General features: G+C 42.6%; 1 protein-coding gene across 1 annotated transcript in view; it reads left to right on the forward strand.

The window, feature by feature from the left end:
• The window catches only part of snx29 (sorting nexin 29), a 173,164-nt gene that overhangs the window by 7,444 nt on the left and 150,184 nt on the right, over nucleotides 1-15,536 (forward strand). The window contains exons 5-13 of the mRNA XM_032501504.1: nucleotides 1,064-1,244; nucleotides 1,584-1,654; nucleotides 2,692-2,949; nucleotides 3,946-4,348; nucleotides 6,015-6,127; nucleotides 6,517-6,613; nucleotides 6,787-6,869; nucleotides 14,578-14,641; nucleotides 15,299-15,427. Of these exons, the coding sequence (XP_032357395.1) occupies nucleotides 1,064-1,244; nucleotides 1,584-1,654; nucleotides 2,692-2,949; nucleotides 3,946-4,348; nucleotides 6,015-6,127; nucleotides 6,517-6,613; nucleotides 6,787-6,869; nucleotides 14,578-14,641; nucleotides 15,299-15,427 (1,399 nt within the window). The remainder of the gene's footprint in view (nucleotides 1-1,063; nucleotides 1,245-1,583; nucleotides 1,655-2,691; nucleotides 2,950-3,945; nucleotides 4,349-6,014; nucleotides 6,128-6,516; nucleotides 6,614-6,786; nucleotides 6,870-14,577; nucleotides 14,642-15,298; nucleotides 15,428-15,536) is intronic.

The following is a 15,536-nucleotide window of genomic DNA, read 5'->3' on the forward strand; positions in this document are numbered from 1 at the left end:
TGAAGACTCCCGAGCAAGACTGTCTGTCCAATGTGAATTTTCTCTTTCACAAATAAAACAACTTTTGAAAGTCCAAATTCCTATCCGAGGCTATTTTGCAGCGGCTCCGTGCGGATTTTAGTCCCGCTGGACCAACCATCCTCCACGTCTGCGGAGGACGGTCTGGCATAGCGAGACTATAGTTGACTCACAATGTGTGGACATATTTTTGAAAGAGATGAAAGACTAATTTCTGGTTTATCAAATTATTTGAGCTACTCCGCCTTTGCATGTACCCACTGTATAAGAAACACTAGTCTATGGTGTTTCCATGCGGAAATGAACAGTATAAAAAGCTCTGAGATTCGGTTTTATTCGCAGCCATCAGGGCTTATAAAGACCTTTTAGGGACATTAGTTTCACATTATACTGAATTGTTTCTACTGTGTCATATTTAACAACCTTGTGGCTATTAATTCCAGATGGAGGAGAAATGCAGGACTTGTGTAATGGCAACCACGTCATTACCATTAGCATATCTGACATTTTCCTGTAGTTCACAGTCAATTAGAAGAAAGGATTGTGGCTGAACTCTTGGATTTGGAGCTTCCTAATGAAGCCAAACCCTTTGTTAAAGCCAGAAATAGCGGCAATAACTTTAACACATTATTCTGGGGTTATATGCTAATCATATGCAAAACAGTAGTATAAGACTCATTCCTATTAATTACGAAAAAACTTGACACAGACCCACATGATTTTTTTTTGGTCCTTTTATCTGTTTTTCCCTGTTTTTATAGAAAATAATACAATTGTAAGACTTCTGGGGTGAGTGCAAAATATGGAGAGGAAACCGTTAGGAGGTCAGGATGGAGCTGTGTGGAAGGGGGTGTGGCTATGTGTTAATGAATGTGCCGACTCTCAGGACTCAAATAGTGTTTTTGCCACTGATTCCCTGGCCTTTTGGACCTCTCATGTGACTCAGAACAGTTCCCCCCCCCACCCCCCCACAAATGAGATATAACTTATTCTCTCCTTGTTTGTCTGTCTTTCCTCTTCGTCTCTCTTTTCATCCCCTCACCAGAGTTAACTTTCTGGTTCTATGTGAAGGAGCATCTGAACCGCCACGAGCTCCAGCGGTTCTACTCCCTACGTCACATCTCCTCCGAGCTGGGCCGGGGCCGTGCCTGGCTGCGCTGCGCCCTCAACGAGCACTCGCTGGAGCGCTACCTGCACACACTGCTGGCTGACCGCCCACGCCTGGGGTTAGTTGTGTGTGTGTGTGTGTGTGTGTGTGTGTGTGTGTGTGTGTGGCTTTATTTGAAGATCATACTGTACGTATGATTTTATTTTTCACTTTTACTGTAGTTCAGTGATCTCAATAATAAAGATATTTACAATTTCATGTGACAAAATGTTTTTAAATGTCGACATATCAGCGTGATCTTGCATGCATGCTCTTTGCGTGCGTTATACTGCCACTCCAGAATCTATTCACCTCCACTGTTAGGCTCTTTGCAGCTGGTATTTCCTCAGCTGTGCAGTTTTTTGTTTTTCTTTCTTTGTCTTGATAAGAGATGTTACTTTACCTCTCTGTTTTCTAGAACTTACTATGAAGACTGGGCTTTTATTCTTGACGAAGAGAGAGCAAGTATGCTCCCCACCATGGCTGCAGGTGAGTTTGCGTTTAAATGTTGCAGATAAACATAGTACACACCAGACTGCGGTGGGGTCGGGGGTGTGTCAAGTGCTAGCTCCATGGTAAACATTACTGTTGTTTGAAATGCCACTCAAAGGGAAGTGTACACCAGTTACCATGTTAATGTTGCGTGTCATGCTTTATAGCATACCCAACAGGCATATGACATACGACCTGTGTGCTACATGCCACCATTCAACATGTTGGCAAGTCTACACATACTAATTACATGCTAATGTTAAATATATAATGTTATAACTAATGTTACAAATTCATATAATGTAACATTAGCTAAAAAATAACATGATATCATGGTCATTTTTGCATTTGTTTTCACAATTTGTATGGTCACATGTTAACATTTAGCAGGTTAATATAACACGATCAAAGTTGAGCTACGTCTGACAACATACAGCTGAGCCTGACAATTTGAGTTTGAGTTATCCTAAATGGCTGACGTACAGAGGGAAAGCCCTTTTGATTTATATTGATATTTATATTTTTTGCCCCATTAGTGGTAAAGATATAAAAACAGTAAAGTCGTGTCCCCATATTTTATATATCCAAAGATGGTATCTGCTGGTGTTTAATGAGCATTACAGCTTGCTTTTAATCTCATTGAAATTTAAGCATGCTTCACACAAACGGAGCAGCTGTAAAAGCTGTAAATTAACTGACGCTGCACTTTACTTGTTTGTCATGACTAGATTTGGTGGGAATTAACGTCCTAACCCTATTAGTGGTAATGTCTGTGCTCTTACTGTTGAACTATTGATGAGCACAAACTCTAAAATATTAAGAATACAAACCACTGATCTTGTGCCAGAGCCTTTCCTCTCTGCTCAGACACAGGCAGATAGCCTGAGTTCATCTTAGGTTGCCCACTCTGACTGCCCGCGCCCAGAAAAGCTTACAAAGCACTTTGCGGAAGTTCAAAAGCTTTATATGATTTTATTACACGGATCTGTCAAAAATTACATTTCCCCTCTCTCTCTTCATGCTACGCTGTTCAGGTCTGAACTCCATCCTGTTTGCCATCAACGTAGACAACACTGACCTGAACGGCGGGGTGACGCGAGGAGGCTCCTCGGTGTCCCACCTCCTCAAGGAGTCCACGCAGGGCATCGGCAGCCTGTGGAAAGAGTCGACTCAGGGGGTCAGCAGCCTGCTGCGAGAGATCAGCACCGCCACAGCCGTGGTGCCCGGCTTCACCCCCAGAGTGGACGGGGTCTCAGACCCACTGCCTGTCCTACCACGCAGCAGCTCTGCTGGTAGGAATCACAAATCTTTAACATTGACTTGTTAGTTTTGGTTGCAACACACAGAGGGTGCACCAAATAATTTACAGTACAATATAAATGCTGTGAAAGAATTGAAAAGTAGACTTTTTTCTTTAGCCTGTTTTCCTCTCACAGATTTCTCTCACACTTTTTTTGTAATTTATGCACCAGCTGCAATAATCAAACACTTCCTCAAAAAGTTTGCAGACATGACATCTTTTTTTCCAGAGTATTTGTAGGTGTTTCGGTTGTTTAGTCCACCCCTTGAATACAATGAGCTATACATCTTGTTCCTCCGGGTCTAACATGAAATAAATCACCCAGATGCTGTAAATTTAATCCTAGAACAAGTGTTTATGTCACTAAAGCATCACAGAACCAGCACAAATATAAAGTAAATAAAAACATATGATTAAGTTGGAGCATGTAGAATGAATGCACTGGTGGAACAAATCCAGTGGATGCGACACAAGGCTTCTGCAGCAGAGTGCTGCAGCAGTGATGAAATCCCCCATGAAATGAAAAAAACTTCCAATATGTCGGTCCCTCCTTTGACCTCATTTAGCTGTCTGCCCCGGTCTATTCCAGCAGGAGCAACTTCCACCGTTTTCTCCTCTTATGTTCTGCTCAGTGGGATGAACACGCTTTTAAATTTGAACTGAATGAATGTAAATTCTAAGCTGGGTGCCAGTTCCTCAAGGTAGGAACCCATTCAGAGTATTCATTGGTAGGCTCCCTATTGCACAGCCTGGCCTTTTGGCTTTGAAAAGGAAGAGGGAGTTGGACCACAGATGAACAGTGAATTAGAAAGGCTTAATTGAAATGAACTTAAGATGCTGATGTCACCAGTACTAAACTTTACTGTATGAACATTCAGTGGCAGCTAGTCCAGACGGGTGAAACGTACGGAATTCAAAGTCTCACTTCACTCAGGTTTTTTAAATTGAGGTTGTCGTTCACTTCTTTTCTTCACCCCTTCCCACCCAGACTCAGGGCTGAGGAAGGAGCGCCGGAGGAAAAAGAAAATCACCAACATCATTTCCTTTGATGATGATCTGGATGGAGGTGCGGAGGATGAGGAGGAGGGAGAGGAGGACTCCCAGAAGATGGGCGCCATGAGGAAGAGCCACATTGCTCGCGCTCAGAGCAGTGTGGAGGAAGGAATAGATCCTATGGAGCCGGCATTCTTCGAGTCGCCAGCCCAGAACGGCCTGGCTGAGCCGGGCATAGTCAGCTGGGTGGGGTCCCCCCATCCCTCTCGCACTCCGCCCACTGCTACACCTCCGCTACCTGACAGTAAGAGTATAGACTACGAGGATGAGGAGGAAGAGGAGGAGATGTACAAACCCAGAGCACAAACCCAGGAGGAGGAGAGGAGCAGCTCTGATCAGTGAGTCAGATAACTTTAGTTGAATGTTGTTTTCTAAAAAGTATTAAGAGAAATATTTCTCTTTTTGTTTTTATTCTGACAGACGTTAGTGTGGGCCTAGGGCAAAATACCCTCGGAAGTTGTTCTTTAAGTGCATGGGAAATTAAATAAGAGATCATTAACAAATAGTTATAATTAAAAAGTGCTCATATTTTTGTTTCATTCTGTTTTTATTTGTTGAGCTCTCAAATGTTGGGCTGCTGGAGGTGATTAGTAGGATCCAAAAGTCTGTGTTCCCTGCGCAAAAAAAAGCACTTTTTAAACCAGCAAACAAATGCAGGCACAGCCTGCTGAACCACAAAATAAATAACAACTCTATAAAAAAGGGGAAGATGGACCATTAATGTTGGCTTCATTTTCCAATACAATATGCAGTATTTTAGTTCAATAAAATTATCTTCAAAAAAGGACTGAAAAAAAAAAGTGTAAGAGGCGAAAATGTAATGAATTTTTCTTAAATTTCAGCAGAATGAAGAGGTTTTTAAACTGTGAAGGGAGAGATGTGAGACAAAGATGCTGTGTGAGGTGAAAGAGACAGGTGCATGCTGGGGAATTGGTTAGCGTAGTTTGACCCGCTTATTCGGCCCGTTTACAGTCTGCAGTTGCAGCAGAGGTTGTGACAGACAGCTCATACACAGATGTCCCGAAGATACAGAGTCATAACTCAGTGGAATGTGAACACACCGACATAATCGTATAGTTTGAGATTCAGTGGGACTGAACTCTCTAAAGATATCATTATCTCTGATGTCCATTGCAAAGAAACTTCCATAAAACTGCTTAGTTCAATCATAGCAAAAATGTATATTATATTTTATTCTTTTAACTCCAGAACTTTCCTGAGAATCGTCCCATCATACTTGTGTGTACATCCATGGGTACACTGCAAAAAGGAACCGCTAATATCTAACTCAACATCCTTTTATTGGTGTCAACATGTAAACATATGAAGACGTTAAAACAGAGCTAAAGTTGTAGCTCACTAGTCTGGCAATCACCAGAACAAGCTCAGTCTTTCATTATTGAACATTAGCCTGGTGAGTCTGCTCTGTATTTTCTACTGCACAAGAGGCGTGATCAACGGGCATAGTCTGTACGCAATTGGATAGTCCTTCAACCAATCAGACCAACGATCCGGGTGACGTACTTTGCAGACAGCGCCATCAACAGGTTGCTGAGCTTCGGTGGCCGCCATGTTGAATGTAAACTAAAAGCTGCTTGCCGTCGCTACTCTATTGTCATTGTGTTAAACCCGCCGATAGCGCGCTAGGTGGATAAGCCAGTTTGTGATTGGTTCCCACAAATTTGTTAGTGAAGCAGGATAGATACATGTACAGGTTTCCAGCCTGAGCTGCAGGGCGAAATCAAATCAGCGGCAGATCGGTCTGGGTTTACCCAGTCTAGTAGCCCACAGCATAACCCACTGTATCCATGGTGACATTATGTTTCCGGTTTACATCCTCCAAAGCATTATGGGAGGCACAGTTGAAAATAGAATGTGTTGTGAAGTTGGGGTTTTAATCCAAAAATGTCCACAACTGAACTCTGGGACTGAACAGTGACATGTACTTATCTCTCAGGGAAAAGCCACAGCCGCGCTTACTGAAGTAAAATTGCTTTGATTTAGGGTGGTGGTTGGCAGCCTGTCCAGCGTGTCCACATGGAGTCCTCAACAGGTGATGCCCGAACACAGAAGCTCGGACATCCTCATTCCTCTGAACCCTGCAGACTCTCAGCCAGGTACTGGACCTTATTTACAATCCTGCACCGTCAAGGTAGACAAAAGAACCTTAAAAACACTTTGTGATGCATTCTGTTCCCAGATCAGGATAATATTTCTTGAGTGCTTCTAGCCTGCACTGCTGCACTGATGCTACATTTACATTCACTACTTGCACTGCACAGTAGCTATTTTATATTACATACATTCTATCAATATGTACATAAATAAAGAGCTAAAGTGGCAGCTCTAAGAGCACATTTTATTTCCCTGTTTAAGATTCAGTTCTGTTTGACTGTTTTTGCTGCTGATAACAGCTGCTAATGGCTTCAGTGTAGCGATCAGATGTCTGAAATCTCGGGACTTTCTGTTAGTCTGCACCTTCACTTTCACTTTTATTATGTTCCAGCGAGCCCTGTGGAGGACACCGATGCATTTCCTGCCCAGTGTGAGTCAACAGGGCCGGTAGCAAACTGTGAGAGCAGCAGATCGCTACTAACATTCAAGTAAGCTATCGTTAAAGACGGGACTGATGTGCTGCTGTGTGAATTATTTGCAGTTTAGTGCCAAATGTTCATCAGGTTTGGTTACAGGATTAAACCGGCAAGTCTAGTTGGTGTGCTTTTCTGCCGCAGCCTCAGCTTTCCTCACAAAAACGAATTGTGAAATGTGTTTTCAGTATGGAGTCCAGTCCACCGACAACGTCTGCTCCTCTCTCCAGTGTGATGCCAACATCTGGTCTACCAGAGTCCATGACAGTGGGTGAGTGCTTCTCCCTTTTCCACCTGTCTGCCTCTTATTATTTCTCACGCTCTTGCTCTTCTTGTTGGGTTTGTTCTTAAACCACATTTGTGTGTGAATCACCATTTCATGCCACACGTGAGCAAGCATAAAGATAGCCCAACAGCGTCTCTGCATACAACTTCACTCATAGCAATGAGATCACTTTAACTGCAACGTTTGAACTTGCTAACCAACAAAGTGGATTTCAATTTTATGAATAACCTCTGTGGTGCAATTTCCAAACAAAGACATGTCAGGAATTATATTGTTACAGTCCAAAGCAGGGGTCTTCAGCAGGGGGGTCTGCGAACTCTAAGGTGGGGGGGGGTCTTAACATGAATACAACATTCGTCCATCCATCATCGTCCTCTCGTCTGGGGTCGGGTCGCGGGGGCCGCAGCTCCAGCAGGTGAGCTGCAAACTTCCCTTTCCCGAGCCTCATCAACCAGCTCCGTCTGGGGGATCCCGAGGCGTTCCCAGGCCAGGTTGCAGATATAATCCCTCCACCTAGTCCTGGGTCTTCCCCGAGGCCTCCTCCCAGCTGGATGTGCCAGGAACACCTCCCTAGGGAGGCGCCCAGGGGGCATCCTTACCAGATGCCCAAACCACCTCAACTGGTTCCTTTTGATGTGAAGGAGCAGCGGCTCTACTCCGAGTTCTTCCTAGATGACTGAGCTTCTCACCCTATCTCTAAGGGAGACGCCAGCCTCTCTCCTGAGGAAACCCATTCCGGCCGCTTGTTCCCTGGATCTCGTTCTTTTGGTCATGACCCAGCCTTCATGACCGAGGGTGAGGGTGAGGGTAGGAACGAAAACTAACCAACATATTATCAGCAAATATAAATCCCCACTGCTCATTGACCTTTAGGTAAGGTAGTCACTAAGTCCATCCTCAGATAGAGTTCATCCTAAGGATTCACTGTGCCACATGCCAACAATTATTATGTTAATAGCTTAGTACTCTATGCAAAAAAGGTATGTATGTATAAAGGTTTTAGGTCACCCTACACGTTATTGTAGACCCAGTTTAATACGCAACTTCATTTTATACAATATATGCAGTAGGGGGTCCCTGGTCTGTCTCTCTTTAAGTTGAGGGGTCCCTGGCTTAAAAAATCTTGAAGACCCCTGCTCTAAAGGATTCATCACTACATCTCTCTCTCTCTCTCTCTCTCTCTCTCTCTCTCTGAGATTAGATTGTCTGATGAAACTTCAAGAGGAACTGGATAGTCAAAATTCCCCACAGCACAAAAAATTCTAGTGAATGAGTTGGTACATTTTCTTGAAGCTAGCATAAAAGCATAGCCTCTACATAACCTCAAAAGCAGTAAAATAGGCTCATAGATCTCAGCCTGTTTCGCTTCATATAAGGAAAGAACTTCAGAAATGTAAGTTGGAAAGGCTTGAAACTAGATTTAGATTGATTTGTTTATGGACTGCACACATTCTGCTAAGCGAGCAGTCGAATCAGTGAACAGAAACACTGAAAGTAATAACATTAAGATTAGCGCCTAATGCAGCACAAGTTTCAGTAAGTGAAGTCACTTCTTTGCAGCCTCGAGGATTAATGAAATCAAATGGGAAAATGATTTTCTTCCGATTGTGCAGCAAAAATGTAAATGGTTGAATCACCAGTTCCTCATGTGGTTTTATCCAAAGACGATCTGATCTCCGAGTGTATTCCCCAGACGTCTGCCATGGTAATAAATCCTGAGGAAGTCCTGACATGTCTTTGGCTGGAGATTTCAGCAGCAGCTGTCGTCTGTACCAAATTAAATCACGCTCTCTGATTGGTATTTTTTTCAAACCTTGTTTGTTGTTTTTCCCTGTGTCAAGAGATTTTTTATTTTATTTTTTAATTCTTATTTTTTTTAAATTTTATTTATTAGGAACTATGTACAGTTTTAAGCATAGATGGTACCATTTGATGCATTGTACCAGAGTTAGCCACAAGCTAATTTACAGCTACAGTCCCCTGGCATGGCACAGTAAAAACCATACAGACAACAACAGTAAGATCCGGCACACTAAAGTCGGTGTTTGAAAAGAGTCAAAACTCAATAAATTATGTTTCTCTAGCATCTTTTTTTATCAATGTTTTTTATAGCTTGCTTACATAGTGATTCTAAAGCTCTAATGGCAGATTCACTGGCCTGGCCACGTGACACCATATGTGTGAAAAAATTAGAGCAGGCATAAATAATTTGACCATCTAATCTGCCTATAATTCGGCCAATTAATATTTTTCTTGATGTGTTTCTTCAAGTAAAGATTTGAATCTAAAGTGATACCACTATATTTAAATTCAGTATCTATATCAATGGATTCATTTGTAAAAAAGATGCCTGCAGTTGGAATCTGCCCCTTAGTTTTACCCTTTGACCCTGTGTCTTGCTGATATCCAAAGTAAGAGAGGATGGCTCAGGCCACACCTCGTATGGCATGAGTTACTTTCTCAGCTGCTAGCTGAGATTGTTTTTAACCATATATCCATTATAGCAAAGGATCCACCAGGTGGCACTGTTGGTCCAGTGTATGCATATGTTACTTTGAACACATGTCTGCTCCCCTCAAAGGGTTTTGCTTGAAAGAAAAATTGGGAGAGTGTGACACAAAGTCAGATTGTGTGAATTCCTGCCATTTACGTGCCAATTATACTATTTCAGATGTGGATAAAACATACTTGACGAGCACTTTAAGACGCTCACACTGATGCCATTTGCTTCTTTGAATTGTGTGTCTGTGTGTCTGTGTGTCTGTCTGTCTGTCTGTGTGTCTGTGTGTCTGTCTGTCTGTGTGTCTGTCTGTCTGTCTGTGTCTGTCTGTGAGGAGAGAGAAAGTGACAGAGAGCCAGGGGATGAAAGAGTGAGTGGAGCTGCCTAGAAGCACTGGGATTCAGCAGTCGTCCAATTTATTAGCCGTAAGAAGGGGTCAAGGAGTAACAGAGAGAGAAGGTGGAGCAAAAAGATCTCCGGTGTAGAGGCATAGAAAATGATCTTATGCATACAGAGCTCCATGAGTCCGTAGAAAGATGTAAAACAGCAGACGTTTCAGTGGCGTCACCCTAAGGCACTGTAACATCACTGTAGTTCAGGTTTTTGTGTCAGTCCCTCAGAAAAAGACTCACTGACATCCAACAGTCTCATAGGAAGAATTCCGTCGCGACAGAAGCAGAGACACCGATTTCTACACCTGTCTGCTCAATAGACCAGAATGCAACGCAGCTAAAACAGCATTTTGAATAAAAGACCATGACTTGTTCCTCAAATGGAAAAAAACCCTCTCTCCCCCTACCTATTGCTGGCTCTGTTGCTTTTCTTCTCGCCAACTCACGTAACCCAAAGCAAGTACAGGCGTTTTTCTGGAGGGGTGGTGCAAAGTTGTTCTGGGAAACGTAGAAAACCACCGAGGAAGAAGAAGACGAGGTAGGCTGAGGATAAAAGACTTGGAGAATGATTCTTAAAAAGCATTGATTTTATGCGATTAGAAGTTTTATTAAGTTAAACACAACTTTTGTTGGCCTTAGCTGCAGCTTAATTTATTTCTAGCTAATACGCGCCACTTTCTTTATTCAGAAAAGGGAAAGCTGAAGGGCCCGGCCAACAATTTTATTATATATGAAGGTGGATGTACTCGTCAGGAAGAATACTACTACTTGGGGAGGGAGCTTTCCAAAGTTTTGAAAAACATCAACATTAATCATAAAAAATCTAAACCATTCTCTTAAAATTTAAGGTGAGGAAGTTTGAGGAAGTCTGTATTTTGGATGCACTGTGGGTCTAACTTAAGACCCTTTTGAGATGCATTATGGAAAATGCAGGATCAAGTGTTTTTTAAGGTTGACCCATATTAGAGACTAAATGTCAGGATACCTGATTGCGTGAGCTTTTGATAAAGTCAGGAATCAAAATAAGCAGGTGATTGGTTCATATGCTGACACAAGAGAGGAATAAGACTTCCTAGGAATAGGAACATTTGAAATATATAATTACAGCGTGTGTATGTTGTGCTAAAGAAGGGTAATAACATATCCTGGATGCCAGCTGAACCTAGCCCCACCTATAACCAACCCATGACCAATCAAATTGTCAGAGCGTGCTTTATACAATGATGGACAGACGATCAACGGTAGCGGTCAACCACGTCACCAAAGAGCGCTTAGGTTGAATTCATTTACAACAAAGGGGGCTGCCACTGGAGAATTCAAATGTGTAGATTCCGCCATTGCGTTTGTTAGAAGATAGAAGATATCAACAGCGCATTCAATTTAAAAATCCTCAACCGGCCTGTCTCAGCTCGACTCAAACCAGCTGATGGTGTCACTGCAACTCAGCTGTTGGCTGGTTATAGAAGAGACTTCACCTGTTTCATCAACCAATAGAGAAGTCAGCTGGTTAAGTCAGCTATATGGAGGAGAGAGAAGAGAGGGAGCCGCCAGCAGCGTTAGAACAAAGCCGTGCATCAGAGAAATAAAACAGTGTTTTCCCCCAATTCATGTAGCAAGCATCTCACTATCCCTAACGTTATCCACATTCAGAATTACACAAAACAAATGATATATCCAGCTGCAAAAAAGACTAAAAGTCGGACGTAGAACAAAAGTGCATTGTGCTGATGATACACTGTCTTGTCTTGTTGGTGTTGAGTTCTGTTCCTCTGATTGGTTGTAGGTCTATCCAATTGAGTGCAGAGGCATTTTTGGTTGAAACACGCCCCATAATCACAGCCCAATGGAGCACTATCAGACCCATATTCTGTCTAGAATCTGTGAATGATGATGTCAGGCTGGTAAAAACAGCTAATGACAGTCGTAGCCTTATTTTTTATTTAATTTTACATTGAATTTTTACAATTCTATAGTCTTAGTTATGTTGATGTATTATGTTATGAAATACATTAGACATATATTAGACATAGTGATGCTGGCTCCTGTCCAAGTAGTAGTTCAGGCTAGTGTACCCCAGTCGATGACAAGGAAATATATAAGACATTTAGCTACAAAAAGTATTTGCACCATCTCAATACCCATAAAACTGACTTTGACATCACTTAAATTGGCTGCAAATAGACCACATATCAAAGGATAATAGAAAAGGGCTAATTTGAACTGCATTTTAGACACACACACACACACACACACACACACACAACACACACACACACACACACACCACACACACACACACACACACACACACACACACAACACACACCACCACACACACACACACACACACGGGATCCAAGGAAGCAAATAGCATCAGTGTGAGCGTCTTGTGATCTGTTTTGCCTTTTGCTGGATTTGTAGGGTGTGTGGGAGAGAAACTGGAGGAGAATGTGTTAAAGAGGGTGAGGTGTGTAGTACAAGCTCTCCTCTGTGATTTCCACTGGCCTGACAGAATGTGAGGCCAAGCAGTCCATTGATGGGAGTATAGAGTTCTAATTCACAAGGCACCTCGATTACATGGTAGCTCTCTGCTAATGCATCTATTATTGGAACAATGAGCAAAAGCGTGAGGTTCCGGTTGGGGGGGCACACACACACACACACACACACACCACACACACACACACACACACACACACAACACCACACACACACACACACTCTCTAATTTGTCCATGTCCCCTGTGATGACGGGGGGTGTCTGGCTCTACTAAAGTCCCTAATGGCTGCGCTGTGGCACCCCGCTGTGAACGCGTGGTCGGACTTAAGGTCACATTTATTTCTGTGCTGATGGAGAATGGAGTGGAGATAATAGACTTCCTTTTTCTTCTACTCTCTGTTGTGCTCTTCATCACTCTCCTCTTCGTCTTTTCCTCTCCTCCTCGCCCAACCAGGCACTTCGCTCGGGGCTGGAGGAGACCTACTTGTGTCTCGGGCTACATCGACACCCTACATTAGTTATGAGAATTGAGATGTGGTCTTCTCTCTCTGTGTGTGTGTGTGTGTGTGTGTGTGGGTGTGTGTGTGTGTGTGTGTGTTGTGTGGGTGTGTGTGTGTGTGTGTGTGTGTGTGTGTGTGTGTGTGTGTGTGTGTGTGTGTGTGTGTGTAATGCAACGTGAAGGGTAGATTAGCTCCTTGTCTCACGGTTATTTCTGGAAATCCTGGTAACACCCTAGTTAGGGGCTTTTTAAACCGTCATTTGCACCCCCAAGCGTAACTATGGAGATGAGTCGCTGTACCACCACACAGTCAGGCCCAAATCTGTCCTTCAGGATGGAGATTAACATCAGCCAGCAGCGGACTGCTAGCAGACTTGGGCTGTAGCTGACGCAGTTCAACTAACTGATGCCTTAATGCTAGAAAGGGTTCTGTTGACACTTAGTGCTGCAGCTGATGATCAGATTCAATGTTGATGAACCTGTTAGTTACAATATGTTTTTTTCCGACATAGTGATTCTTTAATTGTCTATATTTAGGCTTGGCTTCTTCTCTCTTAAAGTCAGAGTACTTCACAAGAGCTCAGTAATTGCACTAGCTTTGGAGACATATCAGAACTTACTCCAGATATGTTTTTGGGTGACAGCTTTGCTACAATAACCCTTTTCAGATACTGTTTCAATCTGTGCTCTCTTCAAAGCCACCAGTCTCCTTTTGACAAAAAACAGTAATTTCACCTCGCAGATCATGAGAGTTCCTGGTCTCGGTTAGTTAGTTTGTGTTAATATGTGACTTTGGTGAATCCAAACTAACTCTTCGAAAACTGTGGTGTCCAAAAAACACCACAGTCACTCAATAACACAGACAAACTGACCAATCAGGGGCAGCGGTAGACCTGCAACTTCCGTGTTTTGCAATGTAAAATGACTGTTTTTATCAAAGGAGTCTGGTGGCTTTGAAGAAAGCATAGATGGATATAAAGGTTTCCACGGCAATACATTATAGCTTCCGTGCCGGTGCTCCTGCCTGCTTCTCCAAACTGGGGACGTGCCATTCACCATCTACTGTGGATAATACACTGTCTAGGGATAAGTACCTCATACAACCAAAACACTTCAAAAATCAGAACTATCCCTTTTGGGCGCAAATATCAGCAGAATACTGTATGTCAGTGAATTCATCAGAGGGCTTTTTGTACTTTGGCTAGTAACTGTTAAAATGACTGAAAATAAAATGGCCGGTGTTGTTGTGTAGCTGTATGAGCCAAAATAACCAAGAGGATGATGGGTTTTCCTGGTATCAGCCATGCTCAATTACATAATCGGTTGCACAAGAATAATACTGCCTACTTCCTGCAAATGACACTTTTGCAGCGGACCGTAATTCACTTGTAACGAGTTGTTGCGAGTTTGGTTTCATAAAATACATAGTTTAATGCAAATGGTAGCCAGTGTCCCCTATATTTATCTCTGAATAGTTTCTTTCTTTAGGGATTTTTTAGTAGCTTCCAAAAAACTATGCTTACATCGCAATAACAGTGTTCTGTCTGAGTCCGATAGTTTATCTGTATAACTTTGTCAGCTGGAAAAAGGAAAAAAAACTGATTTCATCAAAGCAGTTCATCTTAAGGAGGGAACAAAAGTGCCGCATTAAAAGTGGGATTCTGTTTTTTCTACACTTGAAAACTGTGGGTTATTGGTTTACTCATATTGCTGTGTGTATTGTCTCTCTGTGTGTGTGTGTGTGTGTGTGTGTGAAGTAGCTTTAGTGCCTCAATCTCACTATTGTCTCTTTTCCTCTGCAGTGGAGCTGCGTCAGGCCATTGTAGCCATGATGAACAGGAAGGACGAGCTGGAAGAACAAAACACGTATGTCGGGATCATTTCTCCTTATTTGCTGCTCGCCAACTCCCCAACACACACAATTACACACTCACACTCAGACTGGAGGAAGATATGGAAGGACTTTTCTGTATAAATTGTGTCTGCTCGGTTTCTTTTCATCCTGAGACAAGAGTGTTTTTTGTGCCGACTTGGGGCCAGTTAACGGTTTTGTTTGTTTTTTGTTTCAGCATTAAGCCACCAGAGGCTGTGATTTATGTTCATTTAACAGCTGCTTAAAAAGAACGTGGTGCAAACTGCAAAGCACAGTTCAATAAAAATCTGTTGTAATGCTGAAAATAACAATCTTATGCGATTTATCATAAATAGAGGTGAATCTTCTGCCAAGCCGTATTTAGATCTTTCTGATAACTGATGTGATTTGTACTTGAGGCATTAAGAAAACAGCGATGCAATCACACTATGTGTTTTGATTAAGTGTGTTGTATCAGTGCGGAGTGTGACTGCAATTAAATAAGCTTAATAATGTTTATCCGCTCTACTGTTTATGAAAATAACATTAGCAGAATGTCAACATTTAATATGTCTAAATGTGAAGGATTAGGTCTGCACAAGACGTTATCACCTGAATGTAAATGGGACCGCAAATACAGAGATACGTGATCTACCTCATGTATTTGACAGGTCTCTTCGCAGTCTGCTGGATGGGGAGATGGAGCACTCAGCAGGTCTGAGGCAGGAAACCGATCTGCTGAAGAGGAAGCTGGCAGAGCTGGAGGAGAGACACACAGCCAAGGTCCAGGCACTGGCCAGGTAGGAAACAGCTGGCACATCTGTAGAGCGTACAGCTTACTATGTGGAAGATTGAAGCTGCACTTGTTCAAATTCGCCAAGAAAAATGGTCCCATCCTTTTTTTTTTTT

This window comes from Etheostoma spectabile, chromosome 21 (genome assembly GCF_008692095.1).
Source record: "Etheostoma spectabile isolate EspeVRDwgs_2016 chromosome 21, UIUC_Espe_1.0, whole genome shotgun sequence".
Taxonomy (NCBI): domain Eukaryota; kingdom Metazoa; phylum Chordata; class Actinopteri; order Perciformes; family Percidae; genus Etheostoma; species Etheostoma spectabile.